Source organism: Falco biarmicus, chromosome 15 (assembly GCF_023638135.1).
Source record: "Falco biarmicus isolate bFalBia1 chromosome 15, bFalBia1.pri, whole genome shotgun sequence".
In the NCBI taxonomy this organism is placed as follows: Eukaryota; Metazoa; Chordata; class Aves; order Falconiformes; family Falconidae; genus Falco; species Falco biarmicus.
The window spans coordinates 2019787-2041535 of record NC_079302.1 but is presented as its reverse complement, the minus strand read 5'-3'; the positions used below and the strand labels follow the sequence as shown (position 1 = coordinate 2041535).

The 21749-nt window shown below is 51.1% G+C and overlaps 2 protein-coding genes across 6 annotated transcripts; both read right to left on the bottom strand.

Annotated features, from left to right (window-relative positions):
• Positions 1–47: 47 nt before the first annotated feature.
• On the bottom strand, positions 48–4237 carry TMED6 (transmembrane p24 trafficking protein 6). Its single transcript, XM_056361237.1, has 4 exons — positions 3777–4237; positions 1538–1664; positions 762–913; positions 48–582 (listed from the first exon to the last, which is right to left on the bottom strand). Exons 1-4 carry the CDS (start codon positions 3969–3971, stop codon positions 358–360), a joined length of 699 nt encoding a protein of 232 aa, XP_056217212.1. The 5' UTR covers positions 3972–4237; the 3' UTR covers positions 48–357.
• A 786-nt stretch (positions 4238–5023) lies between these two features.
• On the bottom strand, positions 5024–21730 carry TERF2 (telomeric repeat binding factor 2). Of its 5 annotated transcripts, none has more exons than XM_056361230.1 (10): positions 13741–14000; positions 13488–13583; positions 12796–12926; positions 12413–12499; positions 11645–11791; positions 10863–11272; positions 9915–10145; positions 7759–7844; positions 7005–7057; positions 5024–6011 (listed from the first exon to the last, which is right to left on the bottom strand). In XM_056361230.1, exons 1-10 carry the CDS (start codon positions 13910–13912, stop codon positions 5853–5855), a joined length of 1572 nt encoding a protein of 523 aa, XP_056217205.1. In that variant the 5' UTR covers positions 13913–14000; the 3' UTR covers positions 5024–5852. The 5 variants fall into 5 exon arrangements, with proteins under 5 accessions (XP_056217205.1, XP_056217201.1, XP_056217202.1 ...); XM_056361226.1 differs by having other exon boundaries at positions 9915–10301; positions 13741–13999; XM_056361227.1 differs by lacking the exon at positions 7005–7057 and having other exon boundaries at positions 9915–10301; positions 13741–14002.
• Between the last annotated feature and the right edge of the window lie 19 nt (positions 21731–21749).

Genomic DNA, 21749 nt, shown 5'->3' with positions numbered 1-21749 from the left:
GACCTACTTTGCCTGGGCTTGCAGAGGATGAGCGGCAGGCAGCAGGCTGCCATTGGTCCCCAGAGCATGTGCCAGGGGTTCCTTTATTGGGTATCTGGTAGAAAAGGCACGTTGCAACATTACAACAACAGGTAGGGATGTAACAAACCAACCCAGCATGCAAAGCTCAGGCAATTGCATTGCGCTTTTCTTCGGTCGGGGTGATTTCAGCTAGAGCCGGAGGCAGGAGCCGGGGGAGCTCTCCTTCCTCCTCCTCGAAGCAGGATCCGGCTTCCCTCCTGCTCTGTGAAGGGGCAGAGCAGCTGCTCAGTTACCAGGCACTGTAGGCAGGGTTCCTGCCCGCAGTTCTGGGCACTGCTAGCACTTCTGCCTGCTGGAGGTTTGCACGTTGAAGAGGCGCTTCAAAAAGTAGAGCTGCAGCACCCCAGAGAGGACAATGACACAGCTCTGAGCCATCGACCACCAGTTGACGTAGTTGTAGTTGGACTCCAGGAGGAAGGAGTCGGCTGCTTTCCGCATCCGGGCAAAGTTGTAGAACCGCCACATGTGGAAGATGTGGACCTGCAGCTTCCGGATGCTGACCTGCGGGTGAGGGGTGGGCGCTCAGCAGCGGGGTTGTGGCAGAGCCTGGGGCTGGCAGAGCTGCTCTGGGAGCTGCCCGCGGGGCTCAGCATTCAATTAACCTGCAACACTCAGTTCCCTTGGGAGGACGTGCCCATCCCTGTTGTGTTCAAGCACCCTGTGGTCACCTTGACACTCACCCCGATTGCCTCCAGGGTGTCATTCAGCTCTTTCTTCTCTTCCAGCTGCTTGTTTTCCACATTGAAGTCTTCGTAGTAGACACCAAAGTTGAGATATACCTGTACAAAGCCAAAGTGGTTCTGCTGGTTGTCCAGGCACAGCTGGTAGAAACCTGCAGAGAGAAACAGGGATTATTGTTCCCTGAGCAGAAGAGCCACTGGCAGGCAGACCCATCCCCAGCTCGACCCTCATCCTCCCTGTTAGGGAAGGAGGCGTGATCAGATCGATCAACGCTCTGGGAAGCACTGGCAGCCCAGGTGCACAAAATACAGACAGCTCCTCTTCCAGCATTACGTTAAGTATCTGACTAACTTCTCTCACATGTACCTTTTCGTTGTGTCCTCACCCCAAGGGGAACAGAACTGTGTAATCCGGTGTTTACATTATAAAAAGCCTTGTCTATAGTCAGCATGTAAACCAAGAATCATCTTAAAAAATTAATCTCTTAACAGTTTGGTTTGGCCATCCAAGCAGGCTCATGTTGAAGATGTACACACTGCCTTATTGCAGATGACGTCTGGAGCTAGACAAGAGCATGCATTTCAAAATCTATACATCCCTGATGCAATTTTTTCCTCTTTGCCAAACCTGTGAGTGTTTCAAAACCATGAAGGCCTCTGCCTGGGAGGAGGAGGAACTGTTAATCCTTTGGTTTCATGACCACCCTGCTGGCCTGGGCAGGCTTGGAGCTGCTGCTCCTGCCTGCAGGCAGCTGGCAGGCGGGCTGGGCAGGGACCTGTCTCCTTGGTGAGGAAGTTGATCTGTCCTCGGACGTCCTGGGAAGCACCAAGCCGGAAGCCGTTGGGGTCGCTCGCGGTGGCCAGGACATTCCTGTTGTTGGCAATCCCCGTCGCCCGCTGGACCTGGAGGCGGGAAACACCCGAGGGGAATTTGTCAGCCTGACTCTGCACCCAGGAAACAGGGAAGCCTTCCCGCACGGGGCAGGACCTGCCCGTACTGAGGGTTGGTTTGGGGTCCATGGGGAGCTGCCCCCTTTGCTCCCGTGAGCTGAGGCCAGGAACAGCCTCCAGTGAGCTGCCGGCTACATGGAAAGAAAAAACCCACAATCTGCAGCCCTGGGAAACGAACCCCACAGTTCCCAACACCCGCTCAGACGCCACGTCTCCCACCCTATGTGCCCACCCTGGCTCTCTGCCGCCTGGCTCAGGTGCTGCTGCCATTGCTGCTGGCTGCTGGAGTGTGGGAGATGGAGCAGTGCCGAGCCCCAGGACCATGCCGTGTTCCCACAGAGCCGGGGGAAGCTGCCAGCACCAGGCACGGCCGTGCCTCACTCCTTCAACCAGCCTAGTGTAAACAGGAGATAAAAGGGCTGCAGTTTCCCGTGCGGGAAGGGGCCGGAGCGTGGGGACAAGCAGAAAGGGCTGTGCCCGAGTCCTTCAGCGTGCCTTCCAGCTGTGGCTCGGAGGAGAGCCAAGGGCTGTGCAATGGGCTCCAGCCAGCCTGGCGGTGGGCAGAGCTCCCGCAGTGCCGGGACACCCTGCAGCAGCCTGTGAGCAAGCCCTGCCTGCTCAGCACTGTGTCTCCTGGGAGCTCTCACTGCTGCTTTGTGGTTGTAAAACAGGTATTTAAAAAAATACATGGGATTGATGATGGAAATTGCCTAAAAAGGCACAGTCCTTGAGATGAAGCATCCAAGTGACTGCAACCATTCCCTGTCTTGACCAAGGACTTTCCCCACGCAAGGCAAACCATCTCTGCCCTGGGGGCAGAGGGTCTGGAGTTCAGCCGGGCACGTGGGCTTCATCCCATGGGTACTCCTTCCACACATAGGCCTGGTCACAGGGAGTAGTGGGTTTGCGTGGTGAGGGTTTGGTGCGGGGGGGCTACAGGGGTGGCTTCTGTGAGAAGCTGCTAGAAGCTGCCCCCACACCCGATGGAGCCAGTGCCAGCTGGCTCTGAGACAGACCTGCTGCTGGCCAAGGCCGAGTTAATCGGCGATGGTGGTAGCGCCTCGGGGATAGCATATTACAAAGGGGGAAAAAAAATACCTGTGCCAGCAAGAGAGAAGGGAGAGACTATGTGAGAGCAGCTGCCCTGCAGCCCCCCAGTGTCAGTGCAGGAGGAGGCAGGGGGGGCTCCAGGCACCACAGCACCCAAGCAGCCCGTGGGAAGCCCCCGGCGAGGCAGGCTGTGCCCCCAGCCCACGGAGCCCACCGGGGAGCAGATCCCCACCTGCAGCCCGGGAAGAGCCCCATGCCGGGGCAGGGGGATGCCTGGCGGGGGCTGTGACCCGTGGGCAGCCCGCACTGGGGCAGCTCCTGGCAGGGCCTGTGGCCTTATGGGGAGAGGAGCCCAGGCTGGGGCAAGCTGCTGGCACAGCTGGGGACCCCATGGGGACCTGTGCTGGGGCCAGCTGTGCCTGGGGGGCTGCAGCCCGTGGGAGGGACCCACAGTGGAGAAGTTCATAGAGAACTGTCTCCCCCATGGTGGAGCAGGGCAAGAGTGTGGGGAGGAAGGTGCAGCAGAAACAACGTGTGATGGACTGACCATAACCCCCATTCCCCGTCCCCTGCCCGCTTGGGAAATTAAATCGGGAATTAAGTTAAGCCCAGGAAGAAGGGAGGGGTGGGGGAAAAGCGGTTTTCTGCTTACTAAATTGAACTATTTTTCCCCAAGTCAAATCTGTTTTCCCTGTGACAGTAAGCGCCGAGTGACCCCCCTGTCCTTATCTCGACCCACGAGCCTTTTGTTATGTTTTCTCCCCCCTGCCTGGCTGAGGCGGGCAGTGACAGAGCGGCTGGGTGGGCACCCGGCGCTCAGCCAGGGCCAGCCCACCACACGGGACTAAGGCAACGCAGCATTGCCCACCGCCGGGCAGGCTGCACCCCCGGAGGGGGCAGCTGGGACCAGCTGCAGAGCCACCACACTAGACTGATCCAGCACGGCCAGTCCCCAACCCCATCGGCCGCTGCACCACACCACCAGCTCCCCATGGCACGTCCCACAACACTCACCTCGTAGCTGAAGAAGAAACTGCCGCTCTGGTGTGCAAACTGCCAGAAGCACTCCACAGTGCCGGCAGGGATGACAATAGCAAAATCGTACCGATCTGCCCCGTGGAAGAGGGGCTCCTGGCTGGACCCACTCAGGGGCTCAGTCCTGGGGCAGCTGGCGGGTCCCAGCAGTGCCAGGACCAGCAGCAGCAGCATCCTGCTTCCCAGCCTCCAGCGCTCCCTCCTGCCAGGGCAGGGCAGGAGCGGGGACCCGAGGTGGCAGTGGTAATCATTAACTGCCCCACAGTGGCACTTGGCAGTGCTGGGGCTGGTGTTGGGAGAGCATGGCACAGGCTCTGCTCCTCAAGGTGATCTCGGCACAGAGTGGGAGCTGCTCCGGCCGGTCCATGTTGGAGCTCACCAGCTGAACCCTTCTGTGGGGGCTGAGGCTGCTGTGAAGAAGCCCCGTGGTCACTGGCCGCATGGAGCCGGTCCCTGCTTCCCTCACCGACCAGCTCTGCCAGCCTGTGTCTCACTAATGAGCAAACTAACCACAAAAGACATGTTTCTCCAAAAAATACAGAGCCCCACGCATCGCTGCCCACAGCCTTGCCTTGGGCTGTGCCACCCTCCCTGCACAGCTGAGGGCAAGAGCCTGCTGCAGAGAACGGGCTCAGCCCCATGCAGCATGAACACATCTCCTTCCAAACGGCCACAACCAATGGGCATTGCCTTGCACTGGGAGTTACTGGTCCAATTTGCAGCTCACACCAAGAAGCCACAGAACCGCAAGGTGCTCCTGGCTACCTGGGGCTGCTCTCACCCTACAGGGAAACGGTTTTACAAGCAGAGGGGGAGGGAAAGGCAGAGGCCAGAGCCAGGTGACAAGGGAAGCTTGCTCCAGCAGCTGCTGCTGAAGGACAGAAGGGAAAGCAGGTGTTTCCACAGACTTCTCCCCAGCCCTGGCTCTGCAGGAACACAGCCAAGGCATGCTGCATTTAGCAAATACCCTCAGAGCTCCCCGGCCCTTTGACTTCAACGAGAATCTAGTCCAGAAGCTTCCGCTTCATGTCTACTCCAATGCAGCAGCACCTCACACCTTCAGGGCATTGCTGTTCCACCCCAAACAAACAGCTGCCGACACAACCCCCCACGCCAGCCACTGAGCAGTCCAAGGGGTAGCACGTGCCCTGGCAGGGCAGCTCACAGGCAGCACCCCAAACTGCTGCATTTCTGCCTGTGAGATACATGTTCACATTTATGGCAACTTTGATAGCAAAGAACAAAAAAGCTTTATTTTATAGAAGACTGCTTGGACACAAGAGTTAGCTTTTGGCACCTGAAGGCAGGAAACAGGCAGCACCCTGGGAACTCAATACACTTGCAGGGATTGCACCCAGGAGGAGGATGTTACCAGGAAGAAGCACAAGTAAGACATAACTGAAATCAGTAAGGGACTGGAACAACCAACATTTAAGTACCAAACCAAAAGTTAATGCTTTTAAAACCTCAAAACTGGGAGGGAGAAATTCTGGCTTGCAGAGTAGTAATTTACAAGGCAGAAAGAAATATGGGCAAAAAATAAAAAGTCTGAGCAGATCACCCTAGAAGCTCTGGGACAACGTGCTGCCTCTCTCCCACAGGGTACAGAATGCAAATGTATGAAACAAGTCCAAGTTTAGACAATTAAAACACAAGAACAGCCACCAATGATATTGTCCTGCTACTTGACAGCATCCGAGCTGAGAAAACTGTGATTTCAGCAGCCCATCAGGCTGGGATTTGTTCTGCAAAGGCTGCAGTTGTCAGGTAGAGAGGGAAGTCCCAATCCAGACAGTTTCCAAACAAGTGCCATCAGGTAGCACAGCTTGTGCCAACTGCAGAGAAACTTTGCAGCTACAACGAGACACAGGACTCTGGATTCCTGTCAGACATTGTTTCCCTCTGCTCCAGCAGTCTCAGGTACCACAAGGCAGAGGGGCTCACACTGGACCCAATACATATCAGGGTCAAGCACAGCGGCCTCCTACTACTATCGCTCTGGTCCACCTTTCAAAAGGTAAGTTTTTTGTACTGGAGGTCCTGTGGCTCCCAACTTTAGAGGATTCCCAGCTTTTTCATGGTCCGCCAGCGATCCTTAATCATCACTGCAGTGCGGTTCTGGAAGGGATATTGCTGGCAAATGGCCTTCCATCTCCCTTCTCCAAAGTTCTTCACGCCCTCTTTGATCCACTCGCTCTCTTGTACTGTCCATGACTAGAAAAGAGCACATAAGCAGCATTCTGTGAGTATAGAGTGCAGTTTCAGGGAGGAGTTGCATTTGGCAGAGGACTCCTTCCTAGCATGTCAGCTTCCCTTCATCATTTCTGCTAGTAACAGGGAGGAAAGGCAGAGATGTCAGTAGCACACACAACGCTCCACCCCTGCAGTGCAGATGTGCTCTTGGAACTGTTACAAGTAAACGAAGTGCTCAGCAGAAGTTCAGGAGTTCTGCTTCCCAAAGCACAACAGGGATGAGGTAAAAGAGGAATTACCTTTTGATGTGACCGCAAGCATTAGAGATACAAAGCACTCACTGCCTGCACCCTGCCCAACAGCATACAACTAGAGGGTTAAAAAAATCCCAGCCATAATCTGCAAGTTCAGGTCTGCAGGTCCCCTGAATTTTTGTACTGGAGGCAAAAATGATTGAAACAGCTACTTGGAATGAAGTGCTACATGGTGCACAGCAGCTATCCTCCTACAAGCAAGGGTGAAAGATTTCCTAGTAGCACCAATCTTGGGCCCTGTTCCCAGGTAACAGCTGCCATACACGTGTCCCTCACCCAAACAAGAAGCTGAACCTTGCCAGCATGCAGGGAACTCTGCAAACCTAGCTCTGAACCCCGTGCATCAAGGAAAAGGAACTTCACGGGCATGCAGGAGGCACACAGCTTTAGCCAGCTACCAAACCAGGCTGTTTTAGCAGAAACTCCAGCCAGCTCTGTGAATGCAAAGACCTGCACAACTTGGATCAAGCCTGGGTATTGCAAGCACCAGCCTCAGGGAACACTTTGCAACCCATCCTCCAGTGCTTCATTTGAAGCACAGCAGCAGCTCACCCAACTGCAGGGAACCAGAGGCTGCTGAGAAAGAGGTCTGAGCAGCAGCCTTCACCAATGTATTTCAAATAGTCCAATAGTTTGGTCTTCCATACTGACATGTCCTCATTTCAGGCCTTACTGAAAGGACTTAAGGGCTCCACATTACCTGCTTCTTGGAACCAGAGACTGAAGTCTTGCGGCTGTTTGTCCTGTATGATGCTGAAAAGCAAGGCAAGAGAATTACACCTGGCCGTAACTTGGGAGGTACAGACCTCCTCGGGAGACTCCCCTGGGCTTAGCTGCCGAGCTATGCAGTCAGCCTACAGTGTGAGCACCCACTGACAGACAATAAACTCAAATTCCTTTATCCCTCCCTTTTCTGCAGCTATAGCGTGCACAGCCCTTTCGTTTCAAACCCCAACTGCTTTATGTGAAAGCTTTTAATAAGATCTTTTTGTTTTAAACTAGCCAATACATCAAGAACAGTGGCATCCATCCAGGATGCGGCTACACTGTATGTTGAGGCTGGAATTAGACATCCATTGTCCACTCCTTTTCACCAGCTAAGCTACACATCTAGCTGCAAAGCGGACCAGACAACTGATCTGGCTGAAAAGGTAAACTTAGCCTTTTTTTCATGGCACTGAAGTAGGAACAGAGAAAGAGCTGTATTTCCAATATTTACGTTCTGTAAGCTAAGCATGATTAGTCTGAAACCTGAACAGGAGTTTTTGGTATGCATTTCAGGTCCAAGGTACAAAGAAATACCTTGAGGCTGGACAGCTACCTATTTTCTTGGGCTTTTAAAATTTCTGGTTTCTAAAACACAGTCACACAGAAGGTAGCAAGACACCCATGAATAAACCCTAAAGCCAGGATTACTATAAATTACCCCCAGCAACAGGAGCTCTTGTTCTTACGTGCATTTGGGAAGAGCTCATCCTCCTCACTCCACTGGTCTTTTACTTCTTCGACATATGAGCTGACCCACCTTCCATGGAGGGACCTGAAAGCAGACAATCATTTACTTTGGCTACTGGCTAGAGAGAATGTTTTATGGGGAGAAAGTGCAGGAGCACAGCAGGCAAACCTGTGATCAGCATGCAGTGTGGAGAAACGCACCCATAAAGCAAGATATAAACACACCATCATCTCCTCCACTCCCCTCTGAGAGGGGATGAATCCCCAGGAGCCCCTGTCTGAAGGCATGGCATGCAATATATACTCAAACAAAGTGGACTATCATATCTCTTAGCCAGCATTTGCAAAAACAAGTGACTGGGTATCCACTAGTCAATTAAGCACTTGAAAGCAAACAAGAGACAGCTGGACTTCCTAGGCCTTCATGTATGACACTGACACACCAACAGCTCAGGGGACAAGCTTTTAGTCTTCAAGAAGCACTTAATTCTCACTGTCTCACTACTAAGGTCAACCGACCCAGAGAGGCCTCTCCATAAGATCGCGTGCCTCAGTGCCAACACCTTCCTTCCAATCCTCAAGCACAAACTTGTGAGGTGAAATTAAGTCTGTTAAAAACTTCAAAAGCTTCACCTATGGCTATCACATCAAATATGAATGAAGCCATTTATGACTACAGGAAAATAACTGTTCTATATTCTTACTTGAAGCTGCACTGCTGAGCTCCTCCTTCCTGCACAGAAACATTTGAGAACCAGCTACTGGCAGAGATGCCCACGATTAGATTTCCAGCCAGATGTCCTAAGTGCCACCACTACCACGAGTCCTGACATTTAGAAGTCTTCAACACACAAAATCCACACAAGCAGCACAGACAGTAAGTGGCTTTTCAGGTGTACCAGAAACCAGTTTGTACAGTGGCAGGGCTGAAACTTGAGAACTGCTCAAGCCAGCAGTCAGCCACATGGCAACAGCCCTGTTCTAGGCTCTTCCTGATCCCGCACCAACCCTGGCTGCAGGCACCACACAGGATGGGAAGTCTCGCTCTGCCCAGCCCCTTCCCAGGGCAGTCAGGCACAGCACTCTGCTCTGGAAGAGTTCACAAAACATCATCCTGTCCCCATCACATTCCCCAGCACCCTCAAAATAAAACTCTAGACATATCCTAGGGACAGCAACATCAGCTGCTGCAATGTACTACCAGAAAAAACAAACCCAAAAGACACCAAGTGGTGACCACTCAGGTCTTTGAAACAGTAGGAAATTTATGAACTAAAGTTTCCAGACAACTCTAGGAAGTGGACAACAGCAGGGGTAAAAAATCCCTCCTCAGTGTCCCCATAAACAGGGACAATTAGTTTAACCCCTGAACAAGACAGACCAGCAAAGTATCTGAGAGACTTCATTGCTGTTAGCATCAACCAGCTGCACTGCAGCAGCACATCCTGATTTACAGCCACTCTCCTGTGCTTCAGAGAAAGACAATCCCTCTCCAGAGAAGCCAAGTTACACAGAGCACAGATCTTTACTGCCCACCTTCAAAACCAAACCTTTATGCTCTTGACATTCGTAAGCCACGAAACCAAGGGAAATGGTATTTTATTTATCTTTCTGAAGACATCCAGTGCTCTGCAGTCCTCCCAGTCTCACTCCTGGGGATCCAAAACATCATTTTTGCTGGTTGCTATGCTATTTCACTAAGCAAAAGAGAAGCAGCTCAGACATTTAAGCAGTAAGCTTTGTTACAGCCTCCAGGAGATACTCACGAGACTCTTAGCTATAGCTATAAGTTTAACCAACCAACATGTTTCACGTACAAAAGAGCTTACGTGAGACCAGTGTCACATGTCTCAGGAAGTGGACCTTCAGTCTCACTAACCAAAGCACAGACAAACACATCTTACCTGTGATACACACACTGGAATCACCTACCGATACTAACTGCAGTACCTCTGACTCACTGCCAGTGGAAGTTGGATCGTTTTCTCCCCCCCCCCATTAACCAAACAGTAAAGTCTAACAACAACAGGGCAAGGTTGGTCAACATACTCATCTTGAACTAAAGGGAAAGGTTTTTTGTTGTTCGCACTGATGTCAGCTGCAAGTTAAAAGACTGGATGAGATTAGAATATACCACAAGAGGTGAGCTTCGTACTTTTGTCTCTTAGTAGGTACAGGCTGCTCATGTGGTTTCTGAGCACATCTGGAAGCAGAAAATACAGGTAACTCCTGTGAAGAGTCTGGGCTCTCACTCAAGTCTGTGTACTGGGAGTCTTGCTCCATGATCAGGTTGCTTATGGTAATCAACCGTTTGCCCTCACAGGGTATTGCAGGAGGGTATGAAATATCAGAATCTTGATTCTCCTTTTCTTTTTGCTTCTTGGTTCTGTGGGATACAGAAGGAGACAGTTGCTGGGGGAAAGAAAAGTCTGTTTCATCCAGTTTGGTGAAGAGTGCATCGGAATCCTGGGAGTCTGACAGGACCTTGAAAGCTTCTCTCAGAACAGAAATCCCATATGTAGTTACATTTCCAGAGGGCTGCCTACAAAATAAACAGAACTGATCAAGTTGTAAAGGTATCACCATGGTGGCTCCACTTCACTGAAATCAGTCTTTTCCCTACTGTGTGACCCTCAACAACTGACCCTAGGGTGCAAACAAAATTTACTCAAGAGGGCACTCCCAACCCTTTGCCTTACCCTTCTTCTGAACAGTGCGGTGCACCAGGGAAGCAGGTCTTGAGAGAACACGCCCAAGCTTTGTGCCCGCTGGATGTCCTGCTACTCTTTGACTCAGGGCTGACCTACATGGGTACCAAACACTGCTCCACAAGAGCAAACCTTCTGGCAGCCACTGCCCTCCCTCCCTAGTTTAGAGGAGTACTACATATCTTCAGAAAAAAACCCCCAAACAAACCATCTTAACATTTTTACTGCTATCTAGACAGAAGTCTTACACCAATGGCCTTTGGGGTGTGCTTGGGCAGACCTGCTTGGGCTGGCATTTGGGGAAGTTAAGAGCTGCCTGGACAGAGCAAACTACCCCTCAGAAGAGAACTGCTGCCACACTTATCCACAACACAGGGCCAGATTCCTCTGCCCACCTTTCCAAGTCCCTGGACACTCCTGGAAGTTCTAAAGAACCAGCAGCAGCCTCAGATACTTCCATAGGCTCTGAAGCATCTTCCAAGATACCACCCGCTGCTATTATACGTTCGGGAGTTCTTGCTGGGTCAGTAGTTCCTTCCACAGGCTCAGGAGCTGCTGCAGAGTCACTAGGCTCTTCCATAAGCTCAGGCACTGCTGTAGGGTGATCTGCCCTTTCTGCAGAGCTGGGAGCTCCATTCAGGTCTTTTGCTGTTTCTGCAGGCTTGGGAGCTTCTGCTGGGTCCTCTGCCCTTTCTGAGGGCTCCAGAGCTGCCGCCTGGTTCTTTGGCTTGTTTGCAGACTCAGGAGTCGCTGATGAGCGTTTTGGCTCTTCAGCATGTTCTGAATTCAAAGTCTTTTTCATTATCTGGGACAAAGAAAAAGTATGCAACTATTATAAAGATGATTCCTCATACTACATCCAATTTTATATCCCCTCCCAAAGGCATTTTAAGCTGCTACTTGCAGTAGTACACCATCTACAGAGTTCATGTCAATCAAAACAGACTGAAAGATGGGTTTGACTATATAAACCTTTTATGAGTGGGCTGAATTTGAAGTATTTTAGATTTAACCCACTGTTAAACAGGTGCCTAAACTCTTAACTCATTATTGGCACAGAAAGCATATAGAAGGCAAATTACTGTATTTTATTGCCTCATGACAAAGTAAGTGTCAGTTTTCCCCAGATCTGCACCTCACGCCATTGCCAGGCAGGGCAAGCAGGGCAGACACATACCGTTAGCAGCAGTGGCTCCGAATCATCCACATAGGTCTTCACAAACTGAAACACACTCTGCTGGAAGTTCTTGTAAGAGAAGTTTCTGACCAATGGATGAGTTAAATTCTTCTCCTGGATGACAGTCAGAAACTTGTCCCTCTTTTTCTAGAGGAGAGGTAAGATGCTCTCAATAGGTACACGGGAGCTAGGATCTAGCTCTTCTCTATTAGATATCTCGCAGGCACAACTAATTTATAGCAATATAAGGTTGGGAAAAGGCCAAGGCAATGTGAAAGCCACCTTGTTTTAGCAGTTCTGACTTTCTGCTTTCAGTGCCCAAAACATTACACTGTCTATAGAAACAGGAACGGGGACTCCCTCTGCTTTCAGAACGAGCCCTTCTTAGGAATTCATGCTCTACATGTGATCTCAAGTTTGCCTTGAAGCAAAGGATGAATATTGATGCCTGGAAGATCCACAAAGGTACATGAAGGAATGTGGTTAATAGAAGGAGCTCCAAAGTGATGATTGGCACACTTTAGAAATGCCACTGAGGGTCTGTCAATCAAGGAGGATTCTTATCATTTCAGCACCCCTATGCTCTCTTCTTGTTCAGGTTTCCCTGAAACACATTCTTCTCAGGGAAACCTTTCACACTTGCAATATGCACCAGCCCTACCCCAACACCCCTATCAGACCACCTCAAAACAACCCCCCTCCCCAATACAGCATAAGATACAAAAGACAGTCCTCAAGCAGCCATCTTCCATCCTGGCATGGACACACCTGGCTTTTGGGCTCCTTCCCCATATGCCTCTTGACAATTTTTGAAGCTTTATCAAACTCTCCATTTTTGATGCAGACAATAACAGCCTACAGAAGAAAAACAACAATTTCACTGCTGACACTGAATTGCCGTATTTTCTAGATCAGCTCTGGAAAAGCACATACAGTAATCAAGTACAGCACAGGTAACAGCTTAGTACTTATACGGAGAAACAGCTTCTACACTAACTGATGAAGAAGCACATACACTGAAGATATGCATTTGAGGCCAAGTTGGCACTAAGAGCAGTATTCCACACAAGGCAATTCCCACAGTCATTTACCCAAATTTTCTCTCAGACAAAAGGTGAACTGAGTATTTATTGGAAAAGATAAATTCTTACAGCTTCCTTCACTCTTTGCTGAACATCTTCCATTGTCTTCTCAGCGATAGAAAATTCTCTCTGAACAAGCTCCAGGACACCGATTGCCGATTCAAGTGGGGTGAGCTCCAGCTCCTTATCAAAGGCACAATCTACAAGAAACCACAGCTGTTGGTTCGCGAGGCATTCACAGTGATGCCCTACAGTGAGCTAGTTACTTATTTGCTTAGTTTGACTGCAAATTCTAGAGCTACTGAGAAGGATGAGAAGGAATGGCAGGCTGAGTGCCAACCACCTAAACTGCAAGATTTGCCCCCACCAGGCATGGAAAGCTACAAGAAGCAACATTTGACTACAAATAACCAATCCAGGGGAAGCATTTCAGAAGGTATGAAGCTGAGCAGAAGCCACAAGCCTGGTACATTCAGATAGCAGGACACCCCTGGAGCGTGGGTTCCAGCACACCACTCTTGGCCACGGCAGCATGATGCAGAGATGAACAGCCACACTCTCTGGCCCCTTACCCTCAGGGAAAAAAAGCTCCTACAGCCTAACAACTTCAGCCCAGACCCCTGCCCTGCACAGCCCTGCCCCTAGGAGCTGCAGGCGTGCAGCCACAGGGCAGGGCGTGCTGAGGCTGGGGGAGCAGGCTGCAAGCCTCAAGCCACCACTGGCGTTTCCTCAGGCCCTTGCCGGGAGGGTTAGGGACCCACCGAGATTCTCGCCTTCCTCAATCCGTGACAGCAGTTGCATTACGCGTAGCATTTGGATGACCGTGGGCTCCTTGTCCAAGGGCCGTAGCAGCAGCGCTGTGGGACAAAGGGCAGGTTACGCCGGTACGTCCCGGGCCCCGCTGCCGGCCCCACCGTCCCGGGCCCGTCCCAGCCGCCGTCTCGCTGTCCCTCCCGACTATCCCCCTGCCCCAGCAACGGCCCCGGCCCGCCGTCCCCGGCCCGCGCGGCCCACCCTGCATGACGTCGCGGAGCTGGCGGAAGTCGCCATTCCGCCCCGAGCGGTAGGCCGCCATGGCCTGATGGAAGTAGAACTGCAGGACCCAGCTGTTCATCATCTCCTCGGACACGCCGCTTCGCGCCGCCATCACCTCTCGCCAGGCCGACCGTGCCCGCTTCTTCACCATCCCGCCAGAAACCGACGCGAAGCCCCAGCGGAAGTGACGACAGCAGCGCGCTCAGTGGCCCTATTTCAGGCCGCCCCCGCCGCTACCGGCATGCCCCGCGCCAGCCCCGTCGCGGCGGCAGCTCCCAGCGTGCAGCGCGCCGCCTCCAGGCCCAGCTGCCGCCCCCTGGCGGGCGGGCGTTGCACTGCGGCCTCGGGGCCTCGCGGGGACCGGCCCTGCCGGGTCCGAGCCCCCAGCGTGGGCATCACCCGGCAGGCTGGGCCCGCCCCGCGCCCCGGCAGCCCCCCCGCTGCCTTACGGCGCCGCTGTGCTGGGGCCGGAGCTGAGCGGCGGGTCGTACCGGGCCTGAGGCCATTCTCTGCCCACCCGAGAGATAAATGGGGAGCAAGGGGCGCAGGCGGCTGCCACCCTTCAGGCTCTTCCAGCAGCAGGTTTCATTCTCCCAGAAGAAACCGTGTTTTCTGGAGGAAAATGACCGTGTTTCAGCTGGGAAGCATGGAGTGGAAGGGAAACTGCCACCTGCACGTTGTGGGGGACCCCCAGCGGGGTGCTTCACCTCGCGCCTGACCAGGTCCCGAGCTGCCTGTTACACTCGTGCTATCACCTCCAATGGCCGGTGCTGCCTCTGCCAGCACGGGCAGGTGCTGAGGGCTCTCGGGTGGAGCAGAGCTGCGATGTGCCCTGAAGCGCGGACCACCCCGCCGAGCCATGCTGCGACACCTTTGGGACAGGAACATTGACAGAAATCGCAACACACACCTGACTGCCCCACGGGCTGCTGCCTCAGAGGGAGCACCAACACCCAACATGGGGTGTGAGGTTAAGGCTTAAGCACAACCTGCATTTGTAGATGTGTTGGGGTCTGCAGACAAGTTAGTTGACTTCAAAGACTTAGCCGTGTACCTTTAAGACAGCCACAAATTGTCAGGTATGTAAACAGGGTGTGAAGAATTGGAACTTAGAACCGCAGCAGATGGGCACCTACAGCAACAGCAAATAGCAAGCAAGAAGAAGGACACAAAAACCTATCAGGGTCTAACACCTGCACTGTCTAAGATGTATAAATAGTTTGTATACAAACAATAAAGGCCATTTTTGTCCGAACCCAGCCACGCAGACATAGTGTTTCTTTTCAGTCTGCCTGGACTTGCATCACCACATAGATGCGATTGAACACTTCAAGTATTAGAGTTGCTGTTTTTTACTTTATCTGTTGGGCTTTTTTACTCTATGCTCTTTACTCTAGTTTTTTGAGCAGCCTGGATGTTTTCATACACTCTGTACATCTGTTTCTTGTACTCCAGCCATCTGCAAATCCCATTCCCCTAACCTGCAACAAGACAACGAGGTCCCCGTTTCAGTGTTTTGGGGCAGAGATTTTCCCATAGTTACCCAGACTTTGTGTAACAAATCTGAAGCCTGGACTTCCCAATGATCCCAGTGAGCGAGGGCCAAGACAAACCGGTGCCCTGAGGAAGCTGGTTTAGGCAAAGGCCAAGCAGGGCTCTGGCAAGCCGATCCTCCAGATTACAGCATGGTTCTCTGCCATGCTGGGATGTCTCTCACTCAGACACGGCATCTCTTTGGCCCAGGGAATGGCACTGACACCATTCTGGAGACTGTCTCACCTGAGGTGGAAAAGCACGTGAAAATTCCTCTCACATTAGGTTATCCAGGATACTCCCCTCCACCCCTGGCCAGAGAAGGAAACGCATATGAGAAAAATCAGCGTGTCAAATGGAAAACACTAAAAATGGGAGGGATTTTTTTATTGGCAAACAAAGGGAGATAAAAATAATCTGTGCAAGAAAGAAGGGTGGCTGCTCACCCGGGGCAGCGTGACTGCCCTGGGGAAATCAAGCACAGAAGAGGAACTGTCTGAGCGGGACACGGTACAGCCGTGTCATACAGCCAGCGAGTCAGTGCCCTTACATGTTAGGAAGGATGCAGCGAGAGATACCGGCGGCTGTTTCCTGGGCTGAGAGGAGATGGCAGAGCAACGTGCTTTGGTTAAAATACTTTTCCGTATGAAATATCCCCGAGCAAAATGGTTTTGCTCTTTTTCTGTCACAAGATGCAAGAACAGGTGACAGGGCTGGGACTCCTGAACTTCACTGTTCTCCCCTCGGTTCAAGGAGAGGCTGATGAGCCCCAGCAGAGATCGGTTGCCCTCACAGCCTTTCAAGAACTGCTGTTGCTCTCCTGACTAGTAAACTCCATGTTTTCTGAAATGTTCAGTCACTTGCACACCCAAGATACATACACACTGCCGTTCCAACTAGATGTGCCAGCCACTTTGGCAGATCCCACCAGCCCAGTACGGGTTTTAGGATTTTGAGCCATTTAATTTATTTTTGCTCAGAGATCACAAAAGAGAGTCCCTGGGGTCCTCTACAAAGCAAAACAAAGCAGGCTTTCTCTCTGAGATGCCTGGATGAAGCCATTTGGGGCTACCTGCCTTCTCCAAGCAAGGCTTCGCTCAGGAAAAGTGGCAGAGCTGTTGCTCACCAGGTCCACTTCCTCAGCCTCCTGCGTCTGCCTCCTGTCTTTGCCCCTCTGGGGCTGCCATCACCTCCTCCTTGTGCCCACCAGCATCCCCCCAGTGAAGGTGACATCCCTTTAGATCTCCTAGGGGCGCTGCTCAGTAGATTCACTTCCTGCCCTGTCAGATGGAACTGCTCCAGGTGAGAAAAGACCCATGAGGCTTCTGCAGTTTCTGGGATGGTTTGTTTGGACAGCAGCAGCTGAAGGAGCCGTAGCGTTGGTGACACTGACAGATGTCAGAAAGCAGTAATCACCAGGGCAGAGCTGCGGGGCAGCTGAGAAAGTGCTAATCTCCCTATGTGCTGCTGGAGCCAGGAGTGGGCATGTGACAGGGGCCACACTCTTGGCATCTTAATCAAGGCTTCCTTCCCACACAGCCCCACAGCCTACCTGGGCCAATTATGTGTTAACAGCACCCAGCATGGGAAAACAAGCCTGAAATTGGGATTTCCAGAGTAAATACAGAAATGCAAACCATTGTTTTACTCTCTGAATCTTCTACAGTGCATGAAAAGGAAGCAGGGATTATGAAAACAGGCAGTGGACCTAGAATGCAAGTGGCCTCACTGTCCAGTTTCACCAAATCCTTGCCCAGTGTCATCATCATTTTTTTCAGGAAAAGGTTTGGTGCTTCCCATGCCAAACGAAACACTGAGCAGGAAGGCACAAATTACAGTCGTGTTTGTGCTTTTTAGTCTTAACTACTTGATTTATGGATTATGATGAAGTGATTAGAGATGAAAGAAAACATTCCAGGGAACAAGATCTGCACGTTGCTGCAATCTCGTGTCTGTCTTTCTGTATGAGTTACAGTGGAAAACAAAACAGGAAAGTCACGAGGGGCACCTGGTCACCACTCCCTCCCTCCTCTTCTCTGTTGTAGAGCACCGGCTGCGTGTGCAGCGCTGCAGCAAACAGAAGCTCTAAAGAGCTTGCTCTCTAGACAGACACACGACAGATTTCTGACTTCTGTTTGGACTTGATAATGGTAAGGAAAAGCAGCAACTGAATTCTGTTGCTCAATAAATAAATGTAGAGCTGATTTGTTACCACAATCATTATTTGTATTGCTAATGTGCCTAGAAAGCCTGGTTGTGGACCAGGATGCCACTACATTACGTGGAAATGCAAAACAGGTACTGCAGCAAGTAGTCTTAGAAAGGCAGCTGACAGCTACAGAAAAAACAGGCAACAGCTGAACAGTGGAAAAGGGAAATGTTGAGAAGGATGATGAGGTTGCTTTGCCAAAAACACAGAGAAACCCTCCAAGCATGAAAGCTGCAGAAGAGAAAGCACAAAGGCACTTATTAAAAAAAATTATCAAGTAGGTTACAGAAACTTTACTGTGAACCAATTTGAGGCAAAGGTTAAGTACTTCATATTGAAATCGAGACAGGCAGAAATGCGCTGGGAAGGATCTAGAAAAAGAGACGTATTTTTTTATGGAACCAAGGGATGGGGCCAGCAGAAATGTGCCAAGAGATGGGTAGCCTCGTTGAACTGAGGGCAGCGTGATCTTTACAGCAGCTCTTTGTGTGAAATGATACATGACTACACTTGTCAAGGCCAGGCAGGAAGGCATGGTGGCAACAGGGGTGCACAACGATGAAACCCCATGTTACTTCATGTAGAGAAATTATAGAGGAATGAAGGCAGGAATGAGAGAGAGAGAGAGAGAGCACTCGGGATGTAGAGGAGACAAGGAGAGGCCCTGGGAGAAGCAGGGAGCCTGGATGAGGAGAGGCTGGCTGGAAGAGGAGCTGGGAGAAGGAAGGATGCAGCAGAGGCAAGAAGTAGGGTGGACTGGCCTGAAGAGGATGAAGAAAAGGCATGGACAGTAGATGAACTTTTGAAACTTTGTGGGGGATTAGTGGCTGGTGCAAGGTATGGGAACTACTTATTGAAGTTAACCTGGTATGGGATGGTAAAAGCCTTGTTGCAGCCAGCTAGTTTTCATAGTGCTGTGATAACTTCATGCTACATAGCCTGGCTGGGGGGAGCTTCCTGCTTAGCAACCTTACACAGTAAGGGAACTGCAAGGCTGTGTGTCACATCAGTGCAAGGAGCCAGAAATGCTTCCATGTCAGACAGGATGCTTGGGTTACACACAGAACCAGATATAAAAGATATACAGAAAGGATCCAAACAAGATTAAGCTCAATATTTAAGCTATGTTGAGACTGAGCTATTGATTAGGTAACTGAAGAAGTTTGAGAACAACAGGCTAAGGCTGTAACAATATACAAATATCTGGTTAAGTAAATGTGTGGACTTGCCCAAAAAGAGAAGATACTGGTATTTGCATTTGCCCAAAAAGAGAAGATACTGGTGTTTGCATTTACTGAAGTATCTGTATTGCTGTGAAATAGCTGAAGAGGAAGCTGTGAGGTCTGTGCCCTCCAGCCTGTAACAGAGCTAGAGGAAAAGGAGGCCAAGGATTTCAAGAACAGCGTGCACAGCCAAAGCATGTACAGACAGAGCACTGGTTCTGACACTTGGCTTGGAAGAAGTCCCTGCAGACTACACTGGACAACAGTGGGGAACAAGTGTGTTATTTAAAGGAGGACTTCAAGTGTGCATGCATTGCCTCAATTACAAAAAAATAAGTTATCATAAATGGAAGCACCAAGAGACAGAAAAATAATCTAGCTTTATAGCTGTCTTGCTAAATGTTGTGAAGTAACATGGAGTGTGGCCACAGAAAAACCTACAATTCACTGGAGCAATATTGCAAAGGCAATGCATTCAACCATGTGCTGTGCTACCTACCAGGCTTTTGGAGAAGCAGAAATCCCAGTCTGCTGTGCCAGCAGAGTACGAGTAACAATTGTGATGAAAGACTACAAGCTTGCTGGGAAGCACAAGGCAGTTAAATGCACTTAGAAAGACAGTCTTTGCTACAGCTCTGAGAACTGTGTGAACAACGAGGAAAAGTCACCAGCACACTGGGTACCAAAGGACGTGAAACATTCAGTAAAGTTCATAAAGATATAGCATTGCTGTGGTGTATCCAGATTTATAGCTTACTTCCTAAGACAAAGAACTCACTGACAGCAGGAGATGGATTTGAATCCTACACAAATTAGACTGATCTGAATGTCTGCTCTCCCCACCCTTTACTCTTTACTTTTTTTTTGTTTTGGCTTTATTTCCTTACTACTGCTTTGATTGCATCTCGATCCCCGTTTCCTTGTACAAAACCAGCAGAACAAGGCCAGGATAAGCCAGTGTATGAAAAATGCTGCTGAATAGTAAATGCTGTACTACTTATCTAAAGGATGACGCACCTATGTTTAGTTAAAAGTCGGAAATGCCCAAGGACCCTTATTGCCACATGACGGATGTACAGACTGCTAAGTCCTTGGGTTGGTTATCTTTAGAAGGGACATTTTGTCTTAGATTCCTGTTGTACATGCAACGTGGTGAAGATGGAGACTTTAAACATGGCCGCTAAGGAATAGAGTCTGCGTAGAGACAACTCCTCGAGGACATTGTGCAGGCACCAGCTATGTAAATGAATTCTCAGAATTGTAATGAATATGTAAACAATTTCTTGGAAAACTAATGAATAGGTATGAGTAACTTGTATAAAGGGGGGATTGAAAAGTCCCCTCGATGTGCATGACTTTGGTGGAGCGATCCCCCATGCACCCAGCGCTGCCGAATAAAGATAACCTCCGCTTGCCTGCATATTGCCGACTGATTCTTCGAACCACTGCTATGCCAGGTCTCAGCCCAGAACTTCAGCCGTTTGCAAAGGTTGTGCATTACAAGAGTAACTGAATCGGAGACTATGATTGGCAGGCACCACTGGAGCAATTGCTTTCTCTCTAGTAATAAGAGATACCCTTCTTTCTTACCAGACAGTGGCCTAGAAATTTTGTTTTGATATACAGCCTGGGGTCTTTAGGGAGCTAACCTGTCTTTGTACTGAAATGGATATGGACAGACAGCATGGTTAGTTAGGGTAACACCTTTGGGCTGATAAATCTCCCAGACTGTACCATTTGGTAAATCTCATTCCCACAGAGATCCCAGCTTAGTGGTAAGACAGGTACAGGTACCTACTTCACTTTGAGTGCCTTTTAAAATCCCAGCCATAGCAAATGGCACTAATGTTAGCTTGCTTGAATTCTCTTTGCATATACCTTTAATCTTTAGCCAGTGTTGTTAATAGTATTAGCACTTCTTACAACATAGGGCATTTCTGCCTCCTCAGCAGTTCTGTTAAAACAAATAGTTCACTGTCCAGCATTACACCTGCACTGCAAGTCTAAGAAAATAAATTCCACAGCCATGAATGCAAGATCATAAATGAAAACCATCAAGTTTACAAATGACTCTGGTTCCTGAGCTTCCAAACAGTCTCTCTGGCCCTGAACCTGTTCAGTGTGGGTGGCAAGGAAGAGAGAACTTACTGACTTGCATCAGATCTGCATGTGAACACTTTCCTTTAGGAACTGCTAAAAAGGCAGCACTCTGAGGTCTGCGGCACCTCCACTGGCTCAATGTAAAGATCTGCAAGATGGCCATTATTTTGTACACACGCAAAAAGAAAACAAAAGGAGCAGTGACAAATCTGTTCCCACTGGCAGCGGAATCAAAGCCTACCAAAGGAGCGCTACAGATCTCCCAGGGGACACCCCGTACACCTTCCTCATAGAACAGCGGCTACCTGCGACCCCCTGTCCCCGCACCCCTGCGGCTGCCTCGCAGATACCGCCCTGCCCCTCCCGCCGCGTGCTACCGGAGGCAAGCCAGTGGCGGAGCCCTGCGGCCCGGCGCGGGAAGAAGTGCCGCAGCTCCGGCCGCGGGCAGCCAAGCGAGCTCGGGCGGGTCCTGACAGCAGCAGGCGCCTCCCGGGAGATGCCGGACTCTCCTCACCCGCCCAACAAGCCAGACGGTAGGGTTACCAGAGGCGGGGGACGGGCACCGGCGCGAGCAGGCTGCTGACAGGCTCCTAGCTCCGGCGGCCAAGGCAGGGCGGCCGGGGCCGGGGGGCCGTGCCACCGGGGCCGCGTCGCAGCGCGCCGCCTGAGGCGAGGCGACGCTCAGCGCCTTCCCGCCCAGTCGCTCTGGCCGCTCCCTATTGGTCCACACACCGCACCGCGCCCTTCCATTGGCTGCAGCCCGTACCTGCCGTCGCCCCACCGCCGGTGCTGCTCGCTCCTCATTGGCCGGCGGAATCTGCCGGGAGCCGCCGCGGGCCATTAGCTACAGGGGGCGGGTGGGGGCGTCCGCTATCCCTACGGCGGCTGCTGTGGGCCAAGCCCGTCGTTCCGCGAAGTTGCCG